The sequence below is a fragment of the Phalacrocorax aristotelis genome, chromosome 11 (assembly GCF_949628215.1).
Source record: "Phalacrocorax aristotelis chromosome 11, bGulAri2.1, whole genome shotgun sequence".
Classification (NCBI taxonomy): domain Eukaryota; kingdom Metazoa; phylum Chordata; class Aves; order Suliformes; family Phalacrocoracidae; genus Phalacrocorax; species Phalacrocorax aristotelis.
The window spans coordinates 8,000,172-8,023,079 of record NC_134286.1 but is presented as its reverse complement, the minus strand read 5'-3'; the positions used below and the strand labels follow the sequence as shown (position 1 = coordinate 8,023,079).

The following is a 22,908-nucleotide window of genomic DNA, read 5'->3' as shown; positions in this document are numbered from 1 at the left end:
ATTCTGCATCTGCTCCACAGCCTCATCGTATCAGTGGGGCAAAAAATCAGAGCAGGTCAAAGTCATTTGACAGAAGTCACCCAGCAGTTTGATGGGTCTGGAGCAAAACTCTGGTATCTTTGTCTTTACCTGTTTGATAGGTGACCTAAACAACACAACTACACTTAAATAAATTGAGTGCTTCCACTCAAAATCAGGCAAATTAGGAGCATAGTGCACTCACCGATTCACAGTTTCCCAGTCCCCAGGCCTCTCGCGGTGTCGGTCCTGACTGCATTCCCCGGAGTCAGGCTCTTCAAAACTGCTCAAAAGCAAGTTTCCCTCTTTTGTGACTGCTGTAATATCTTCCTGTATAATGCAAAATGTTTCTGATTCAGGCTACTTTTTGTGAGTAAGCAGAAGTCGTTTCGTGTTTTTCCTGACTTAGTTTCTCTGTATGAAATGAAGCACCAGTATCCATCAGACTGAAGGACTCCCAGCAGATGTTTTAGCCCTCTTAAGGTGGGATTAGCCCCTGGAGCTGGAGGAGGCTGAACAATGGACTGGTCACCAGGCTGGGTGGAAACTGACATGCCTGAAAACGTCAGGCCACAAAACGATCCAAGAGGCAGGAGGACGCCACTACCGCAGGTGCCTCTTGGTGAGCAGGCAGGTTTGTATTAGATATCTATCTACAAATTCATGTATTCAAGCAAGTATTTCAGCAGCTTGGAGGCTGTGTTTCTACATCAAGATCATCACAGGAGGTTGTAGGAAGAGCATCCCATAGTGGGACAAAGCTGGGACTGAGACCACATAGCATCACTTACTAGAGCCTCTACCTATAGAGGCAAGCCAACACTTTCACTGTAACCTCCACTTATGCAAAATTTAAACTCTTGGTGTGTTCATTAAAATCAGCTGAGGTGCTTTGTGCTGTGTTGGGCTCAGCCCCAAAGCAAACAGGTGCATTTAGTCAATTATTTTCAGAAAAAAAAAAAAAAGACCAAACACGGAGGTGAGAAGGAAGGAGAAAATAGATGTGGCTGATGAACTGAGTTGGAAGAAGCCCTGAAGGTGAGATCTGTGCACAGCTCCATTGGAGAGCCAACTCCTGAAGGAGTAAGAGCCCGTCCTAGGAGATGGCCAGATTTCTGTTGCAAGAGAAACAATGGCAAAGCCACTTTAGGGAGAAAATTCAGAAAGCACAGACTTGCTTAAACATCTGCCTGCCCCAGATAGCTCACAGAAACCTAAACGTAACAGCGTCTTCAGGGCAGCAGCCCAGGAGCAGAAGGACATGGATGCAGGAGCTCCTCCTCTCCCACACACACAGCGTCCACTGCCAATTTATATCCTTACCACTAAAACATCATGGAAGATGACCGCAAGGCAAAAACCCCATCTCCTTTTGCTACTACCACATCCAGGAGACTCAAAAGAGAAGAGGAATTATGCAGCATGCTTTAGACTGCAGGTGGCTGCTATTTCATCCTCTTACATCTCACTCTGCAGAGCCCTGTGTTCCCCTTTTGATTCAAAGCCTTTCATTATACATACAGCAAAGTAGCCCGACTGTCAAACAGGTGTTACCTTGATTCTTTTCCCATTCAGTATATCAAAGAGGTTAATTTCTTAGTTACTCTGTTTAATTAATTTCTGTCATTTTTTCATTGTGCTTGCAACCGGCTTCTGTTCACTATCACAGCTACATAAATTATTCTGATCGACTCATTATTTGAATTCAGGAATCAGCTGTACCAATCTTGGGGTTGTCATGAGAGAGACAGGGATCCCATGTCTTGCTGTCACCACAATCTGTGCACAGTTTCTCATCTGCTTTCATCTTTCATGGTCTTAGAAGGAACAAAAGAAAAGAGCCAACGGACTTCATTTCAGTCGAAAGCCAACGAGTGGTTTGATGTTTGAAATCACTAGATGAGGCATTAAAAGCAACAGATGCCTTGTAGTGAGCACTGCTGCGCTTTATATGCAAATGAAAACACGCCGTGTTGTATTTCTCCACAGAGGAAAGCGTGTATTACTGACTGGTTTATACACAGGACTACATTGTACAACAGCTATTTGCCCACTACGCTTTGGCTAAAGTCCTAAGCATTAAGTTTCAGTCAGTCAGTCATATTGCAATATATGTAGCTGCTGTTTTATACTACAGCTCTCCTCATTTTCAAAGAAGAAGTAAAAGACTACTGGCAGTATCTATAATGATACTTTCTATACATATGCACATACATTTATGCCTACACACACACACACTTTGGATGTCATTTTGCCTATTTCATACAGGCAGCCTTCTGGGAACTCACGTGAATGACAAATGATTATAAATGAAGACATACACTTCTTTGACTTATGTAAGCAAACCCTGTTCTAAAGCAAAGGAGCTCATTCTTCAGCCGCACAGCATGGCTATCGTTTCTGAAGCGAGGGTTTGGGGACAGGCCTGTGCTGTCCCCAGAAAGATGCCAGAGCAGCAAAGACAACAGCTTGATATAGCAACAGCTGGCTGCACTAAAGCTTCCACTAACTCCTATAATAATTGTAATCACAATCACGAATAGTTGAAAAAAAAAATCTTAAAATATTAAAGACACAAATGAAGATGAAGCATGAAGGCTCACACGAAGACAGGGATCACATCATGAATGCTCCGTCCCACATGCTCACAAGAAATCTCCACCTCGAATCTCTCCAGCACAGTTGCCCAGGTCCCCCTGGGGAAGCTTCCTCACAGGGAGGGGCCTGGGGACAAACCACCCCTCCAGACCCAAGGATGACCTTTGCATGCAGCTTCCTCCAGCCGTGGGGGTGAAGCGAAGGGAAGCCCACCGGGGGCACGAACCCACAGGCGACGAAGCCTCCCACCCACCCTCCAGCCAGCGAGACGTGCAAAGCGCACGGGAGGAGCACACGACAGACACCAACTTCTGCAGCCAGGAAGGAGGCGGCAGCTGAGACAGTTTGCTGGATGCTGGCAGGGTGGTTTGCTTGAGTGGATGGCAAATGTAAGGGTAACATACAGAAATAGTCATGCTGCGTTTTATTTTGTCTGTCAACACGTACACATATATGGGAGGGAAGAAAGAGTGGGCACCAAACAAACAGGCAGTCAAACCCTGGAAATCCCATTTTGCTGTGCAAAGAGGGGCTGGAAACACATGGCGGAGCTGCTGATGAGACATACCTTGAGCTGGTAGTACTTCTCCGTGCGCAGGGCCAGGATGCGCTCGATTGAATACATGTCGTCCGGTAGCTCGGTCTCTGCCAGCTCCGTGCCAAAGGATTGTAACATCTGCGCAATTTCCTTCACGGTTAGTGCAAAACTCTCTATTGCCTGGTGGGAGACGATAATTGCAATCAGCTTGGGATTCAGGATATTCCTACAGCTCATTAAGAGTGAGCAAAAGAGCCAAGGCTGAGATCTGCAGGGGAGCCCAACAGCTTGCTCTGGGAGAGGTGGGTGAGATGTCTGCTGCAGACGGAGCTGATGCATGCTGCAGTGCATTAGCTAGTGGCCACCAACATGTGGCCAGGTGGCTTTTAGTGCAGTTTGAATCCACAACAGAGACTTAAATAAGGACAGTGTTGGGCAGAGATACCTCATGCTTTGTTTTCTGCTGCGTGTTCTTGTGCACTCTAAGATTTTTACTAGCACAAGTTGGAGGTCTATAGCAGAAGCCACCATAGGATCCATCTCACATATTCCTGTAATTCCTCTTCTATCTTCCTCCTCCTCTGGTTAACCCATACTGTGAACCACCTCCAGGCAGTAAGGCTTTGGAGATGTCTGGCTTCTTGGTGATGGATGTTTCCAGCCTTGCAAGCCCAAATGGTGGGTTACGAGGCAGTCTGGCACCATGGCCACCTCATCCACAGCTTCACCAAGAGGACAAAGGAGGGAGCTAAGCATCATGCTGGAGACAAACTAGAGACAGTGGGATGGAAGTGAGTCCTGCTGGTACCTCCCCAGCACATCCCAGACAGATGGATCCCACACCATGGGGTGAGGTGGGGCTCTCCTGGCCCCGCTCGTTGCTCTGATCTTCCCTCCAGTTGCAGGAGGGGAAGAGCACAAAGCTGCTCACTGCCCAGACTGCCACCAGGCGACTGGATCAGCAAGGAGCTGCCGGTCTCCTACTCACCTGGCAGCAAATCACTGCAAAAGCAGAAGACACAGCCTTGCTGAGGCTTGAAACCTTGTCCCCTGAAGGACACAAGAGCTCCATCGCTGCTCTTGGGAACGGGGTAATAAATTCAAATGTAACAGATCGCATTTATATTCTCTTTAAACAGCATGTATTTTCCATGGAAATTTCAAGAAATGTTTTATAAGCACAAGGGCATTTTGAGAGAGGTTTTTCATGTGGACATTTATCTCCCATATGCAGCTATGGTCTAGAAACTCATCCTTTTCTTAGATTAACCCTAACATTTTGTCGTTCATTTTGTCATTTTTGCCTCCAAGTGTGACAGCTATGCTGTTATCATTTTAACACATTGTACAAAAGAACAAAACTAAGAGCCAAAAATTTTAAAAACTCATTAATTTGGCAGTATATCAGTGTAAACTGGTACAAAGTTAATGGCACAAGCAATACCACGAGTTATTCCGGCTACAATGTCTTGTGCTACAATGTCATTATACTGAGCTCCACATCTGCTGGTGTGGATGATGTGGCATGACAAGGGGCACGAGGATGTCTGGTGCATTTTTTATTGTGCTTTGATTTGTTGGGAGGGTAATTAGGAACCCAACCTGCCATTAATCTGGGAGACAAAGTACCAATGGAAACTAAGAATGTACAGGAAGCGTAGAAACACACAGCAAGGCACAGCTCAGGGAATTAAATGCCTCATTCCTGGCAATATTGAAGGAAAATTCTTGCAAAGGAAAAAAAATAACAGGAAATTTTCTGAATTCTCTGCATTCAGTCACTACTCAGAAAGTAGTCTCATTGCGCTGGTTCCCAAACCCATTTGTGATATTAATCACATGAAGCAACCATTATAGAAAAAAAAAAAAAAAAACAAAAAAAACCCCAACCTATTTTGTATCTACTATTCTGGGAATTTTAATAAAGACTTAAGAAGGCAGATTTTTCGGGAGCAGTTTCAAAAGGAGCCTGATGGAGGTAATCATCCAATTCCCTTATAAACCCATCAAGTGCCTAACGCCACTTGACTCCTTTGCAAATCTGATCGAGGAAATGTAGTTGGCTTCAGGGGCTACTTTCAGCTACCTCATTGCCTTTCAGTTCATTGCCTTACAGAAAACCTTCCTCAACTGATCCCAAACACCCAAGAGCCCAGTGCTAGCCCTGGTACGTACAGTCCTGAAGATGACCCACTCGCTGTGGCAGTACTCCAGAGTGCCTCCAAACTCTGGGGTTAATTGCTGTTCATCAATGTATGTCAGCAGGTCGCTAACCGAGCTCAGCATAACAACCTACAAACAAGGCAACACCATTAGTTGACTGGTCATCACTTCTACCCAAGTCATACACAGATCAAGCGTACAAATCTTTTACGTATCTAAAAATCGGGTTTGCTCTAAATATTGTTCTACAGCATGGTTTTCGTCTTATGCTTATGGCTTAACATGGCTTTTATTTGATGTATTTGACCATTTTTATAAGCCAACCCTGATCTCCCAGGTGCTCTCTTCTCTAAATGCAAAGCGCAGTGAGATGCTGCAGTACCTGACTGCAGAACAGAGCTGAAAGTAAAAGTAATGTAGGATTTTGCAAGGGATGACCAGTAATCTGGGAAAAATACAAACATTTTAATAAGTTATGAAGCATTGGCCAATTTCACATAAATATGGCCTCAAGCTGCATCGGGGAGGTTTAGATTAGGTACTAGGAAAAATGTCTTCACTGAAAGAGCGGTCAGGCACTGGAACAGGCTGCCCAGGGAGGTGGTGGAGTCACCATCCCTGGGGGGGTTCAAAAAACATGTAGACGTGGCACTTGGGGACATGGTTTAGGAGACATGGTGGTGGTGGGTTGACAGTTGGACTTGATGATCCTAGAGGTCTTTTCCAACCTTAATGATTCCATGATTCTATGGTTCTATGATATACTCATGAGATTTTGTGTCTTGATCTGCCCTGGGATAATGAATTTTCAAAACTGTACAAATGGCAATAATTTTAGCGTGAAAAATGCGAAGTTTATGAAGATCTTAGTATTTCCTAAAGGAAAACATTGGTTTGTTTTGTGGGTTTGTAATTGCATCAACCTTAGATTTCATAAATGTACTTTTCTTCTCTTAATTATTCTCATAGTTTCCTAAAATCAAGGTGGCTTTAGAAGTCTTGGAAACTTTGACTTGAGAATATAAAACCATTTCAGTTGCTATTATAAAAACAAATAGCAACATGATGTTAGTATGGAGCTTGCATTGAGATGAAAATGGCGATTATGAGTGGAATTCATAGCAAAAGCTTTACTAGACATGTCTTCCGACTTTTCAGACATTAAACAAATTCCTGAGCATGGTTTTATCCCCCACAGGAGCATGCAGCCTACATGGGGGATGAGGACAGGCTGAGAGGCCCATCACCCACTTCCATGGGCATGCTCTGCGGGCAGCAAACTCGCACAAGGGAGATGAAAAATGCTACAGGAGAGATTTGGTGAAAAGAAATTTGGTGGAAATAGAGCATTACTGGCAGAGACACTCTAGTTACTCCTCACATAGGTGCCTGCAGAGTGCGACACTGTCACCCTCCCAACCCGAGGTGCACGGGCAGCCTCTCATCATGCACAGGCACAACACCTCTGCACGCTCGTACCGGTAACTTGAGTAGAAAATCCTCCTGACTGAACCGAAATCCAATGTCAGTGAAGGTGCGCTGGAAAAACCCCGTGGGACGAAGAACCATCACTAAGTGCAGGTTCCCTGGGAAAGATGCCTGCAAGGAAAGAGAGATGATGTTCAACCTGGGGACGTGGCAGGTCCAACAACGGCTTTCAAACTCCTTGAAAAGAGGGGAAATTGTTCAGATCTTAGTATTTTTTTCTGATTGCCCTGATAGCCTTTTCTTATTTTCAGAACAGGAGGGAGACACTGTGAGTGGTTTAGAGGTATGGGACATAACCGCGGGAGGATTGTCCAGTCCCACTTTGTCCCCTTCAGAGCAGGCAGGAGTTCAGCCATGCTCCTTGAAAGGCCACCTATTATAAACTTTAATACTATGTATTGTGTTCAGCATTATAACCTGAGGAGTGAAATTACAACTTGGCAGGGAACAGAGGGCTGGAACATCAAGGGGAATGACAGACAGATTGGGGAAGCAAAATTTATTGCCAAACTCACTAATCATCCCATAACTGCATCAAGCATACTCTTCTTGTCCCTGGCAATTACCAGGCAACATCTAATTTGTGGTAAGAATTTGGAATTTCCTGTCTAAGCTGCTGGAGTCTTTTTACAAGCATATGGTTGGCAGGTGCATTTTTAAATAGATCTGTGAAAAGGGTGCTTGAGAATGAAAAAGAATTTTTAAGAAAGTAGGAGTCATATCATTAAATTATGGATAAGTGCATGATGCAAAGAATCAAGTTAATTAAGACATATGATTTCCTCTGAGATCCTGCCAGGCCAGGTTACATTTCTCCATATATTCCTCCTTATATTATCCTCTTCCGTGATGCTCAAAGAAAGATGACAATAGTATCTATATCAAGGGTGAGAGTAATGAACACATTTAGGTATTTTGCACTGCAGGGCACTTAATCTATGCCTTCAAAACAAAGTTCGCTCCCATAAACATGAATTAGTGTTGTTCAAAAAAGCAATGATTTACAGTTGAGATCTGACATTCATGAACTGCGTTGTAACTCATTTGCTATGTTTTCTTGTGTAGGAAAGGTCAGGTTGTAGCCACCATTGCCCACCACTCCACTTAGAAATGGACAGTGACTTTTAGGATCAAATAAGCCACATAAATTCAATATATTGATCTGCCGTTATTTTAAGTAGGAGCAGAAAAAAAAAAAAGAAATGAATGTGAATGAAGCACCAAATTCATACCCTTTGGAAGTCAACAAGAATGGTTCCAGGGACGACGATTTGGCATTAGAAACAAGAGCAAACCATTAAATAATGGAGACGTTTGTGCTGGCTCCAGGCCCTGGGTGCTGTACCTCTGTTACACAGCACCTGGTCAGCACTCAACATCTCTGAAATGACTGCCAGCCTCAGACATGGAGCGACGGCTACAGCCACCGGAGACCTAAGGAGCCAACTCCCAACCCCATCAAACCTGCAGATGGGCCAAAGGTCTAAGCCTGGCCACAGGATCACCAGACCTTTGCAGCTCTGCGACAGGACTGGCCAAGAAAGTGTGGGTGAGAGGCTGCAGGAGATCCAGGTTCAGCTCCCTGCTTCAATGCCTGTTTAATTAGCTCTGCAGGGAAGATCAGCTCTCCTGCAAGACAACCTCAGGCAGGCCCTCCAACACAACAGCTACTAGATACAGCTTTGAAGTGAAGCCCATCTTGGAGACCTTACTCAGCTCAGGATTTTTAATATGGACTTCCTCTATTACTAGAAAGAAATTAATCCACAGGCTACAGGATGTCTCCAAGGAGTTGGAGTGGTTCCTTACTTCGAGATTGAGAAGAGTATCTGCCTAGGAAGCAGAAAACCTTCACTGAGGAAAGTACCACCAGAACTGCATGCGCTTGAAGACATTTTGAATGAACTGAAAATTTATGGCATTAATATTTCACTGGAAGGTCTCTGGCAAGCTCAACACTCATCCTCCAGCACATCCCAGAGAAGCTGGCTGCCTCTCCCACCTCACCAGCCCTGGCTCTCCATTGGACCCAGTAAACGCTGCTATTGCTCTTTCCAGGCCTGTTGGCTGACCTGGCTGGTCCTTGACCCATTTCATGCTCCGGCACTAGGACTTACCAGGAAACGACCTATCAGTCTGCGTTCACGGCAATGTCGTGCCCGTGCCTGCAGAGCTGTGAGTCCATCGTGTGTCATCCCCTCACACCCAGCCTCATGTCCCTGTTTGCCTCATTTCACTTCCTGGTCATTTCCCAATGGGCATTTCCCTGTAGACAGAAGAACAGTAGCATCCCCCAACAAGGTTTCAAAGATACCACCACAAGCTGCAAACCTCAAAGGATAGGATGCTTTTGCTCCAAGACAGGCCCTGCACCCCTGGCATTAATGGCTCAAACTGACTTGAACCAAAGCCTTGTGAGGCCAATGGTCTTACAATGCTTTAAAGGAGCCAGAGGATGCAATTCTAGGTCCTTCTGCACAGTTATGAGTCTGTTGTAGGTGAGCCCAATGGTGAAGTCCCACAGAGTTTGGGGAAAGTCACTATTTCCAGCTCAGAAACACAACAGTGTGTTCAGGTCTCTGGACTTTACGCTTTAACTTTGACCCACTCTTGAAAAAAAAAACACATCAGGAATATCTTTGAAAAGAACAACCAGCCAGAGATATATCCTCCCTTCGTCTTATCTCTTTCTCCCCCTCCATCCCCTGTCCCCTTTAACCCTGTTCAGCACTTCAGGCAGAGGTGGGTCTGCTTTGCCCTCTCCTACTCCTCCAAGTCCTTTTTGACACACACCCTTCGTGCGCAGAGCAGTCTCCCTGGAGGAAGGGCCTGGGTCTCCAGACGATATCACTCAATGAGAAGCTGTAGACTTTGAACGCCTTCTCCTATGAACCCGTGGGCAGGAAACCCACAGCTCCAGGAAGATGGACCAGTGATCAGGAGGGAAGCAGAGCTGCCTGCCAGAACTACACTGCAATGGTGACAAGGTGTGAAACGCCTCTCTCAGAGCAAAGGTGCCTTTGGACACCTTTGGTTTAGTGAATGCAGGATGTCAACATGTTCTACACAATGTAGAAGAAGAGACCATAACCTGGCACTCAAATCCTCCTGTCACATCCGCCACAGGGGCAAATTCTTCTTTGATACAACTTTATGTCCCATATACAGACAACCGTATCCCTTTAGCTCCTTGCTATGTTTCACCACAGAGGTAGCTGGGTTTCCAGGACAGGTAATTTGATTTCCATTCAGTTTAGAAAGTGTTTGGGGATTTTTCGGCTGATCTTATACATATAAGATCAAGGTCAGCGCTCACAAGTAGCTAAAAAACCCAAGAAATACAGCTTTGCAAATGATACCCAATATATATCAAGCATGGAAAAAAACAAACAGGCCAAAAAATAAACTTGCAGAAAGACAGCCACCAATCAAACGATGTTCCGTGCCCTCTTACAGACTTCAGGGAAAGGATGAAATGTTAAAAATATATTTTTTTATACATATATATGAAAAGATCAATAATTCCTCAGGGATAACATTCCTGAAGGGACCGTATCTTTTTCAATCGTTGCTGCAATTCTAGTTCTTCTAAAGGCTGAAGTATAGAGAAGTTCCCTGCAAACTGAACTCTAATGATACTGAAGGTACTGCTGGAAAAAAACCCTTCCCTTTAACATATTTGAGAAAGCAAAGACAAAAGGGTCCTTAGTCTTGCCTTACGTTTTGTCTTATTATGTCTAACACTAAAAACAACCTTGTGCATTTGACAAACTTGGTTTTATGTAACAAAACACCTAAAAGAAACCTCTAAAGCATTTGCCCTCTGCAATTCCGCTGCAGCGTTAGCAGGAAAGACAGAAAACTATCATCGGCGCAATTCCACTAAATCGGGCAGTTGGAAACATTTCAGTACTGTTTAGTGTCTCACCAACCAAAGACCGTGCTCAGAACACCCCTCCCCTTCTGAGGACACAAACCTTTATACCGTAAGGCCCCAGTTCAGTAACTTGTTTAAACACACGCTCAGCTATAACCACGTAGATAGCGCTGATATAACCAATATAGACGAACGGTCCTAATGAAGCACAAGAAAGGGCATGCACTGAAAGCATCACAGGTATCACCTCCTTAGTGAATATCTCATCCTGGCACACTTAATGTAATTTTTCCTAATTTTAGGAATTCAGTTTTCAGAGGATATTCTTTCCCGCAGTTCACTGGGACATTCATGAGGTTGGAAATCAATAAATGTAAAGAAAAAGTAGTATCAGCCAGCAAGTTTGTTCCCGAGCAACGGAGATGGTCCTTAGACAGGTGCCGAAGTGAATGACTTTCTGCTGTCCCTTAAAGGAAAAGTCATACAACAAAATGCCAGGTTCTGCTAATTTGAGCTTTAACTTCCCCCGGAGCCAAAACGAAACTCCAAAGCGCTCTGCTACCTTTCTTTCAGCCGCCCGCATAATTAACCCCCAAAGATGCTGTTAGCGCCGCCGTGCACAAATTCCACCCGGGGCCCCCTCTTGCTGGAAGAGCAATAGATAAAGCCTTTCCCACGGCATTCCCGGGATGCGCGGGAAGGAGCACTGCGGGGCAGCGATGCCCACCTCCCGCAAGAAGATACCACTACAAACAGCACCCCCCACCCCCCGCGCCGCTCAGTTACAGTCGCTCGGGCCAATATTCCCGTTCCCTCCATCCTTCCCACCCCCTCCCCGTAGGAAAAGGCCTCTCGCCGCGGCGATGCGGCTGCCCCCGTCCTTGGGCGCTGCAGCGGCAGGAGGAGGAGGAGGAGGAGGAGGAGGAGGACGGCGGGCCCGGAGCCTTACCGCATCCCCGCGGCCCCGCCGCCCGCCCCGCCGCGGGCTCGCCTCGGCCATCGCCCCCCGCGGCACCGGGGGCCGCCCCGCTCCTCCCGCGGAGCGGGCAGCGGGAGGGCAGGCGGGAGGGCAGGCAGCCGGGCAGGCAGGAGGGCAGGCAGCGGGAGGGCAGGCAGCCCTGCCGGCACCCGGCTCCCAGCTCCGCTCGCCTTCCCAGCGCCGGCTTCCTTTTTAAGGTGGAATGCCAAAAATCAACCTGCAGCCTGGGCCGGCGCTTTCCTTCGAGGATTGGGCTCTCTCCTCACAGCTTTTACCCTTTCCTCTCCCCTACCTGCAGTTATCGCAAAGGCACGTTTTAAACTGGTTTAGCATTTTGTAGGGAAAGCAAGATGCTCCTGCCAAAACCTGAGGCTTGACCCTGGCATAGGGCCTCGCTTCCCAGAGCGAGTAGTACCAGCGTGAGCCTGGCTCGCCCGCACAATTAGAGACATACACAAAGAGTTAAACAAAAATCTCTACAGTCTGATAAAATTTTTTTTTCTGGATCAGATGCATAACTGCAGAGCTGCAATCACATATACATATGCTGAAAAAATAGGACACTGCATTTCAAATTCAGCTTGTTTGCACTTCTTTATTCCAAAATTATCCAAACCTCAGAAAAAAAAAATATTGCAGCACGGGTTATGGTTTATGACTGGAAAGAAATCAAGATTTAATCTTCTGTGTTAGCCGCACAAAGGCAAGTCCAGTCAAACGCCTCCTGGATACAAAGACAGCCCTTCAGGGCTAGACCCTCTTTTTAAGGCACGATTCCCAAGCCGTAAGATTCAGTGGACACAGGTTTCCTGCTTCTCACTCCTCTTTGCAAGAGCACCTCCGCGTTTGCTACATGGACAGCCCTGATACTACAGGCAAAGTCACTTCTCTACGTGGACACACAGCACATACAGGCACACGAAGGGGGTATATGATCAAAGGTCACAAAAGAACTAAATTTTCTTATTAAACACAAAATGAATGACACTTCTCTAGAAGCTACAAATTAGTACAGGATTTTTTCATATTTGAAACTTCCAAGGTATGCAAAGCAGCTACATCATCCTTAAAGGATGCTCTTAGTACTAGCACCTGTACAAACGCTGGCAGCAGAACTGAATTTTGATGATCGCTTTAAAGAACTACTCTTTAAATGCTACTGCTTCTCTAATGGTTACCGTACTTGGAAAGTCAGTGTATAAAATTCAGGAAAATCGGAACCCACAATATTGACAGCGGCATCTTATGCACACTGCAAAAAGGGAACCCTCTTCCTGCTGTTGGATGCTTATCAGCAAAATGCCATCAAAACCTGGACATTTGTAATGCCAAGTTCAGCTGGACCGGTATTAAATACTTAAAATAGCAAAAGATTTAACTCTATCAGATCTAACCATAATCAGGTAAAAGCCTTCTTTCTCAGTACATACTGTTTACTTCATTCTCTATCAGATGGCTGATTCTCTGTCAGATGCCTTTAACTTCAATGATAAGCAGAAACAGAGGCAATAATAATGCACCCACAATATTTTCCTTGACTTACCCACATGGCACGGTCTGGTTGGGAAAGCATTTGTCAGTTAGCCCCTACCTATCCATGCACCTATAAACATGACTCTCACCCCCGCACGCACTACTCTAACACCGTGCTCCAATTTCATATGGCACAATGCATTGCTGAGTCGCAAAAAGTTTACTTTTCAGATATGGTCAGAATCTAACAATGGGTGGCATATAAACATGTGTAATAGATATTTTGAATATATGAATGCATACACACACTTTTAGAAGAGATTTTTCCACCCATGTCCATGTACAAATGCTTGTGAAGCCTGTTTTAAGAAACCTAACACTTTCAATCAGTGACAATTAGGTAAAATATACTCTCACTAATAACCAGTGTCTAGAAAGAACATATGTGAAGCCAAATTCTCCACCCATCAAAAGCACAGAACATGGCACAAAACACATTTGGACCACTATGAAGAAGTACAAAACCATGCAAATAAATCAGTTAATAGTCAAACAGCTCATTTATGCACTCAAATGGGGCACAGGTCTATGACTGAATTAATTACAGGGCCATAAAACAAAACACTACCTGGAGAGAAAGCACAAGCATCATTGCTCCTGGTTCGCAGTGTTTTTCTGAAAGTGATACATAATGGGCATGATGACTTAGTAGATTAAAAGAAACTAACACTAAAGAGGACTTACTGCTATTCTTTGGAGAGTCGTTTTGACCGATGTCCATGTGTCCAATCTTCTATCCAGGATTAGGATAAATTTGGTGTCAGACTCATGTTGACTATGAGATAAGAAAATACCAAGTAATCAGATAACATTTTGAGGGAATACGTTCCCCCAAAAAAACCCCAAACCCAAGCACGCAGAATGCAAACCACATTTTGACGTTTCCACAATTGCCAAAATTCCCTTTGAAAAAATTTCCCTGAGCAGACTCTGGCAAAATATCTGGGAAGCCCACCTCATGGTTAGCCCAGGGTTATGCATCACCTGTGAAATGGGCATTGCCCGGGAGGTGGAGATGCATTGGTCTTGAGAAGGACTCTGCAGAGGTGGGAGAGAGCTGTGCTCCTGCTGAGCAGCTCAAGGATGACCAGCAGCCTGCACCAGCCACTGCCCCAAGGTGCACATCCCGGCCCTCACCACTGAGCTCTTCCCTCTGAGGGAGCTTGCTACCTGCTTGGCCCGGTTACAGCAACCACACGATGACTCCTGACTTGTTCTGGCACAGGGTAACAAAGGCGACACCAAGCCAGGGAAGTGAGACGCCAGCCTTGGAGGGGGAGCTGGTGCTGAAACAGGCTGTCAGGGCTTCCCTGGCACCCGCCCCGGCCCCGCTGGAGAGGCAGCGATTGCTAGGAGGCACTCTCCAACACACTCTGGTTCACTTTGCAGGCACAGGCTTTCTGACATCCCTTTTGACACCCAAATCCTTGAAGTTGCTTTGAAATCTTACCAGGCGAGCGAGCAGTACCGGGGATGCCCAGTCTGGCAGGTGACGTAATGCGCAGGTGAGCTCCCATCTGTAATTCAAATACTGCCTTCCCAGGCTGGCTGGGTACAGCTCAGCCAGGCTCAACCCATGACAATACACACCCCAAGACAGTATGAATTACAAATTGAAATCATGCTTGCACACAGGTAAGGGTGCGCCAGCTTGTCACCAAGTCCTGTGATGTGAGGGTATTTACGGGATACCTAGCTAATATTTACAGTATTTATTTTGCGGATGCTGAAGCAGGATAGCCATGTCCCACGCCACCCTATTCAGGCATCTCAGTGCTGCGGAGAGGCTCCCAGTACACGTGCTGGCTGCCGAGAGCTGGGTCAGGTATCTGCACTGGGCATGGCCCCGTGCAGGCAGCCTACCGCGAGCACCGTCATCGCCAGTTCTTGTGTTTGGCAAGTGAAAACACATGGTGGGTTACTCAGAAGTATCAGATGGCAGACAATACTTGGCAACTTCACTACAGGAAAAAAAACAAACACTAGAAGCCGGTGCAGGAGCTTTCATTCAATACACACGGTGCTGCTCTGGTCTGTGATAGCCACGCCTTTGACAAATATATTTAAAAGGAATTAGCAGTTGTGATGAGCAGAAAAAAAATTGGCTCATAATAATAATTGACACCCAAGCTGTCCTGCAACTAGATCTTAGGGACCTCTGATGTCACACTCAAAGTGCAAAGGTTTGGCGCATATTCATACATTGCCGCTGGGGCGTACCAGAAAAAGAGCAGAGAAAATGAATAGCAGATTTTACTCATGGGTCATACACAGAACTTCTGCATGTAATAAAGTCTGAGGTTACAGACTGTGATCTGCATCAGGCACAACTTTTCAGGCAAAACCTTTTTTTTTAGCTAAAATAATTTGGGCAATATGAGACGACTCTGCAGGTTTCTGTCAGCTCCGTTCACCCCCACCACGAGTTAAATGACGTGGGCGGGTGGGAGGGGGGCAAAATTATCCTTTTGTTTGTGGTAAAAACAAAACCCTTTGATTTTTCAGCACACCCTAAAACTTTAATAAGTAGGTCTCTGTCCTATGAAAAACAATCCCCCAACTCCCCACCGTATTTCCCAACAGGCTGCAATTGGAGAAAAAAAAAAAAATACTGTTTACATAGCACTGCTGTCATTGTAATAAATCCCGAAAAAAAACCCAACAGGATCCCAAGTAAATTAGAAAAGGCAGCCAGACTGTAGTGCATTGTCAGTTAATAAAATTATGCCATAGTACGCCATTTACTCAGGACAAGGTTATATTCAGAAAGTAGCCTCTCAGCATGTTAATTTACTTTTATCAGTTCCCTTACAGACACAAAGAAGAAAGTTCTCAGCTGTCCAAAAGCCTTGAAACCTACTGTGGGAAATTTTTAATTTATTCTGGGGCTAGCGGAGCAAGCCTGTGACTATTTGCAACCTGGGCCTTGCAGGTTTATCAGATTTCCAGTCCTGCGATGTACCTTTTAGACTGGCAATAAAAATAAATCAGTGCTTTCTCACCAAGGCTGCAAGGGGTGAGTTCATTTGCATCCAGTACTAGAAAGATAGAGACAGATAACCAGATCGAGGATTATTTCTCTCCGGGTGCTTTTTGTCACTTTTTTCCCCCTTACCCTTAATTTTGTATATGTCGCAGGATGCACCAGACTAAAAATAAAGACTTGGGATGTTTTGCAGGAGGACTTGAAATTGGATCCCAGAGTCCGCAGTTGTCTGATGTATCACAGGACTGAGAGACTCCTTGTGGCTGGTGGGATCAGAGCAGGACCTGCTGCCTAATATTTAAATTCAGAGGTATTTATAGCCAGCAGAGCCCTTCACTGTTTCAGTACCCTGTGTCATCAGCCATGGCTCTAAATGACTTTGTACTTCACTTCCCAGTGTAAGGGAAACACACAGAGCTTGTCTAAACACCAAAAAGCTGCGTAGTCAAACAAGATCGCTCTTAGGGTCTCCTTTCTGCAGATACTGGGATCTGTCACGCTTACCTGTGCCTCTGCGTCGAGCACACCACCGCAGAGGGCTGTTCAACAAAGCCAGCCTGAAGGCAGGCAGGCAGCCCCTCGGCAGGCAGCCCACCGCGTGTAATTTGACTTGGGTGCGTGGGGCATGTAAGGTGCGGACCTGCGACTTATTTTTCTGCACAGCTCCTCCATACAAGCACTTTCCGCAGCTGCCTCCTGCCTGCAGCATGGTTCCCAGTAATCCTAACACAAAATTAACTTGCCTACAAGACTCGTCTTCCTCCCTGCTCTGTTACTAATGCAGAGTAACACTCGCAGAGTGATGAGTGGCTTACAGCATCCATCTCCTTTATCTAACAATTATTTCCAGGAGAAAAATGCTTCGTGAAGTTCAGCTTCCCAAAACACTACAGACCTGACATCCCATGAGGTTTCCTCAGACTACTATCAGTAGGCTGAGATGTAGTCCTTGCTGCTTGATTGCATAGGAAAGGCACTGTGCCCGTGGTTTTGATACGCCCATACCCATCCACAGGTATGTGGTAGGGAGGTGTTGGCGCATCCACAGCCAACTGACATGCAGGTCAAATACTTAACTCCTTTAGGGACTTTTCTTGCCCAAAGCCCTGATGCCATGCTGGGATGCCACTGAGGGTCACATACCCAGGGGTACCACATGCCTCACAGCCCTTCCACCCTAATTATGTGATGCTTTTCCTTGTTCCCTGACACCACAGCCTTTTTGACTCCAAAGTGTTAAAAGGCACATGTTTTTAAGACAGTCAGGTATTGAGGCAGGCTGTTACGGTGGTAGGAGGAGCAGAGAAGGATGATTAAAGTGGTTTTACTAATAACATGCTGAACATGTTTGAATAAGTAGCAAGTTTGCAGCTATCATCAGTTCCTTGATTGAGTTTGACCTATTACAGGGACAGCAAGACTGCTCATCATGCTAATGCCAGGGTGTTCACAGTCATATGAAATAAGAAGCCCTGGAGAAACTGGGCAGAGCTGGGAAGCATGGTTGCACGGATACAGGCAGCCCACACAGCGAGAAGGAGAAACCCATCTGCCAGCAGACAGCATGGCATGCTTCTGGCCACGCTGGGACGGTGCTCTCCGGGCCACGAGCCCAGGAAACTTCAGAGTCCATCCAAAAAGAGGACAGAGGAACCAGAGGCCCTTTTTTCTTCCTGCAGAGGTGGCTAAACACATGGTACTTCTTCCAAGGCAGCCGCTGATGGAAAGCTCCCATCTAGCTGCTGTCAACCTGCTCTCCCTGCAGGAAGAAATTTGCCAAAACATGCATTATTCAAGGAAATTAAGCGTTCCAGGTAACTGAGTCACCAGGCTCAGCAGCAAGAAATAGGAGGGCCATTAATCTAAGTATACAGCCCTGCATGTGGCACAGGCAGACTGTCAGCCGCTTAACCCCGAGACACAGGCGGGTAATGGGAGCTGCGGCACGCTGCTGAGCCATCATGTGTAATGGGGACCCCAAACGGTTTGTTCCTGTAATTAGTCTCTTCCTCCAGTTACATTTCTCTTTTTCCACAGTAATGACTCTCTATTTATACTTGTCAAAATATTATTCTGCAGTGGCATGGCGTTTTTAAGCAGTGACACATGTCAAAGCTTGAGGAAAGCTTGCTGTTAATTAGAAACTTAATAAACTAAATTTATGATACATGAAGGCTGACAAGGCATAGGGATGACATTCACTTTTCACTCTGCAGTTACTGGCACATTAAATATCACGCCTGGACACCACAAGGGTTTCATTGTTCATTTTCTCCCTCTTACTTGCTCTGAGAGCCGAAGATGCCCCTCACCTCCACGTGTGGCATTACCCTGAAGATGCTCTGCCAGACGCAGGCATGACGGACACCTCTGCCATCACAGGCAAGAGCTAGAAGGGAGCCACGTACCTCGGGACCGATGTTAGGTATGTTAAGACTTTAGATACGATCTCCTCGGGCACCTCGTTGAAGCGAGCGTTGTCGGGGAGGGTGATAATCCAAGCCTTGTCTTTCCCCCGGCCACCTGGAATAAAGACAAGGATGCTTCCCTGGGCGTGCTTCCGAGGAGGGCCAGCAGCAAAGCCCGGGCTGGCCAGTCAGGTCAGAAAACACACTGCCATTGTTACAGGGTTTTTTTTAACATCACCAGAATAGCAAAACCAAGCCAAATCCTGCCTCTGATTTCAAGCACAACACGCACGCACAGGTGGTAGAAACAAACGTACCAGGTACCAGATATTTCCTTTATTTACTGAGCTTACTTTACATGAGGGTACTTTACATGAGACAGCAAAAGAGATGTCAGAAATACAAGGACAAATCAGCACGCTGGTCTGGAACCTATAGAAACACATCTCAAAGCAAAACACTTGTTAAATGCATTGAGTGCTTGAAGGTAAGAATATTTTACAGTACGGCTTCAGACAGAAACCTAATATGCTCTTTCAGGCTGCCTCAATGTTTTATTAACAACACTTCTAGTGGCACTGGAGACTACCTGATGGATAATATCCTGTGGGGAGTATCATTTTGCCAAATAGCGCGGAAGTTTGTCTGGAGTATTTAACTACTGCAGAGAGAGAGAGAGAGAGACCCCGGAGCAGTTCACCGTACTCACCAGAAAGAAAAGCAAACTCTTTCATCAAATCATCGCTGATGTCCTTTGCACAGACGGGTATTGCGGTTTCTGGAAAAAAACAAAAGCAGCAATCAGAAAGGAAGCAAAAATCCAAAGCAAGCACATTTATCAATGCGTTAACCCAAAGGTGGGGCTCGAACCAAATGTTGCTTCCCAAAATTATATATGAAACATTGTAACAAAGGATATATAGTACTCCTAGAAAGCAATGTTTCTAATTAATATAACAGAGCAAATTCCATAATTCAGCAGCAAATATATTCTATCAAATGTACTGAGGAAGAACTGCCTGGGAGCTTGAGTGCTCTCCCCTCAACAGGGTATAACCAATGTTAATATTTACATTTTGGAGGTACTAAATTTACTCCCCTATTTTGCAAAAACTCCCCCAGTGCCTCCTAGCCTTGGCAATACATTGGGCTGAGGTTTCTGCTGGGAGCGGCAGCATCCAAGGCTGCGGCACTGGGAGCAAAGTTGGGTTTTCAGACTGTTAGAGTCTTTAATTTTGAGCAAATAAGCTTCTGAAATCATGTTTTCATCTGGCATGGGGCCACAGGAGCTGGAAAGGCTGTTGTTCTTACGTCCAGTTATTAGATTTCTTTTTAATTAAATAATGGGAGAGGCTGTTTTAATACCATATTTAGCATACTGACCATTTCAGTGGCAATGAAGCACGTCAGAACAATATACATGATTTTACCTTTCACTGGGAGAAGGAAACGAAAAACAGACTCAATAAACATAAGAGGAGCTTATAGCTGGCAGACATTTTTCTGGATTATCTATAAATGGAATGATAGCTAAAAATTAAGCATCCTTGTTCCTGCAAATAAATGTTTTAAAGCACATCTATACAGATTAACGTCCTTGTGCTTTCTGATAATTAAATTTTAAACACTGATTATTTTGCAGAGTTGGTCCTAGGGAGTAATCTTTTGGCTGTTTTAAATCACACAGGCTGCATACTTCGGCACACTCAAGCGTAACCAATGTGTATTCTGTTGCGCTTTTTCCAAAAGCTTTCTGGGTCACTTTTACTTTATCTAACGATTTTTCAGGCCTTTAATTGGCTGTACGGAGCTGCAGCACAGCAGCCCAAATGTGCACCAGGTGGGGGGCTCTCCGCCTCCTGCAGTCCCCGCCGGCCACGTGCTGCTATTCTTTTCCTCTTGTAGATAAAAGTGTTATTTTTGTTTGTTAAGGATCGAGCCTCAGTCCCACTGGCATCTACAGAAACATTCTTGACTTCAACAGGCCCCAGAATTGGTCTTGGTAAGAAAGAAGTTTGTTTTGCAAAGGTACTTCAAATATTTCTCTTTCATTCAACTGCTTCACCCAACTTGAGGACAAGCAGAGGCAATAGATTTCTCTGTTAGTTGATTTCTTTTCGTGGTCAATAGTTTCATACTGATTAAAAAAAAAAAAAAATCACATTTCATAACTCAATAAGCTCGAACACATGAAGTAAATGACATTAAGCCTGCCGACAAAAGACAAAAGCCCTCGGCTGTGCACACATATTTGCCTTAGAAAGGTGTGGGGCTGTTCAGCAGTTCGTCTGCATTTGCTGCTCCCAAAGCCAGCTCACCCCACGTACCCCACCTAGCCCTGCCGACCGCTCTCCCTGGAGATGCGGCCGCTGGCAAGCCAGGCAAAGTTCTGCCCTGCGCTATAACGCCCACGCGCGACTCAAGTGCTCAACAGTAAAAGCAAACACAGTTACAGGTTTACAGTAAATGCAGCTTTTGTTTCTGGTTATCACTGCAGAGGAAAAAGCTGTTTTATTGATAGCTGTCCAGGAAACGGGCTGGGAAAGGGGGTTAACCTTTGCATGGTTTAAAAAAAAAAAATAAATCAATTAAAAAGTTTCACAAGACATTTTCTCACTAAGAACAACCTAACAGCTTGCAGCCTTAAACTAAGCCAGAGACAACCACAGCTGGAAAAAAAGTAGCATTTTTCCAGAGATATTTTCAAACTTTGCTTTCCAGAAAAGAAATAGCATCTTAAAAATGCATGCTTTAACCCCAGAGTCTGGTGCTTAATCTCTCGCATCTCCCTTAGCTGCAGTTTCCCAATGATCATCATGGAAACTGCAAAAACCAACTGATGTTTTAATCCTACCTGTGCGGGGGGGCTGCAGTAGGACCCGCTGTGCCGTGCCCTCCACAAGTGTGGGTGCAGGCAGCCCCTGTCCCACACAGCCTGCCAGCTAAGCAAGTACCGTCAGGGCCACGCCAGCAGGTGGACCTGGCATCTTTGGGTTTGAGGTGCAAAGCACCACAGGACTGGGGTTCCAACCATGCTCAGGAACGACCCGTGGAGGGCACAGCTCTAGGAGTGGTGGTTTCCAGCAAGGACCTTTCTCCCCAATATTTTATTCTACAGCAAGTTTCATCCTTGATTTTGGCACAGAGGTGGAGAACCAGATTCCTACAGCACCCTTATGACTTTGAGTTTCTCGCTCCCCAAGGGATGACATTTTTGGAAGAGGGCACTCAGCACCTTCAGAAAATCAGGCCCGTCTCAGCAGTCCTAAGCTGAGCACCCAAAATAACTCATTTGAGGAAAATCTAGGCGGGAGTACTTTACTTCAGGCAGTGAAGGCTCAGGGAGCATTTCCCATATAAACCCTCCCTGTCTCCTGCAGGGTAGGAGAATCCAACAAGCAATGGAGGAGCGGGACGGCTGCCCTTTGGTGAGGTCAAGGCACAACAACAGGCTGACTATGGTCCCATGAGAGCCACTCCTTGGCCAGCTCATCGCTCGCTCTGCCTTGGCCATCAAACTCAACCTCCTGGGCAAACATTAGGGAAAATCAAGTGCTGGCATCGAATTCACAAGCATGTTGCTGTGCCTGTGGCACATCAGTTGGACGCTACTACAAACCCTGTACGGAAGCATGACCTCTGTCCTCAAATATTAATCTCTGGAAAAAGAGCAGTGGCAGGCAGTGGGGCACCAAGCCTCTCAAACAAGGCTTCAGTTGATGTTCACTAGCAAACTGAGTATTTCTTATTTGAAGGACACGCTCGGGACAGTACGGAAAAGGCCCCAGGGTACTGCCCAGCACTGGCTGTGAGCAGCGCAGCCAGCCTGCATCGCGCTTGGCACCAGGCAGAGGAAGTCAAGGCTTCGTGCAAGTACACTCGTTTCTCTTAAAAAAAGGCTTTGTGATCATCAGCTACTACAGAATTGAGATGCTGTTACAAAATCAAGCCTGAACCCCCTGCGTTACGGCATCCCAGAGCACTTTACAAACCGCACTGCTATCCCCACACAGTTGGTATGACCCCAGGCTTTAGGGTCTTACTGAAAACAAGCAGCATCTGGATGATAAATTGTCATAACAGTGTAGTAACATTTTTATATAGGCTCTAAGCTGGGTAGTTATAAAATGCTGATGCAATTATTACATTCAGAGACTCCTCTACAGAGGAGATCGTTGCCATGACACAGAGTTTCAGAGGATGCATGAAGCCAAGCAGGGAAAAGACAAAAGGGAAATACAGAGCTCTCTACCCCTTGAAGAAACACTAACGGGGCTCATCAGGGAACCTCGCTGAATCTGTCCTGTCCCCATCATTTGG

The 22,908-nt window shown here is 45.7% G+C and overlaps 1 protein-coding gene across 2 annotated transcripts in view; it reads right to left on the bottom strand.

Moving 5' to 3' along the window:
* Positions 1-22,908, bottom strand: part of MCF2 (MCF.2 cell line derived transforming sequence) — a 60,965-nt gene that overhangs the window by 28,750 nt on the left and 9,307 nt on the right. Inside the window, exons 2-8 of one of the 2 annotated variants that reach the window (XM_075106736.1) lie at positions 19,298-19,366; positions 18,589-18,703; positions 13,879-13,969; positions 6,797-6,916; positions 5,330-5,446; positions 3,185-3,334; positions 224-348 (exon numbers count right to left, since the gene is read on the bottom strand). In XM_075106736.1, the coding sequence (XP_074962837.1) occupies positions 224-348; positions 3,185-3,334; positions 5,330-5,446; positions 6,797-6,916; positions 13,879-13,969; positions 18,589-18,703; positions 19,298-19,366 (787 nt within the window). Of the gene's footprint in view, positions 1-223; positions 349-3,184; positions 3,335-5,329; positions 5,447-6,796; positions 6,917-11,631; positions 11,706-13,878; positions 13,970-18,588; positions 18,704-19,297; positions 19,367-22,908 lie in introns of those variants that run through there. The other variant, XM_075106737.1, reaches the window with a different exon arrangement.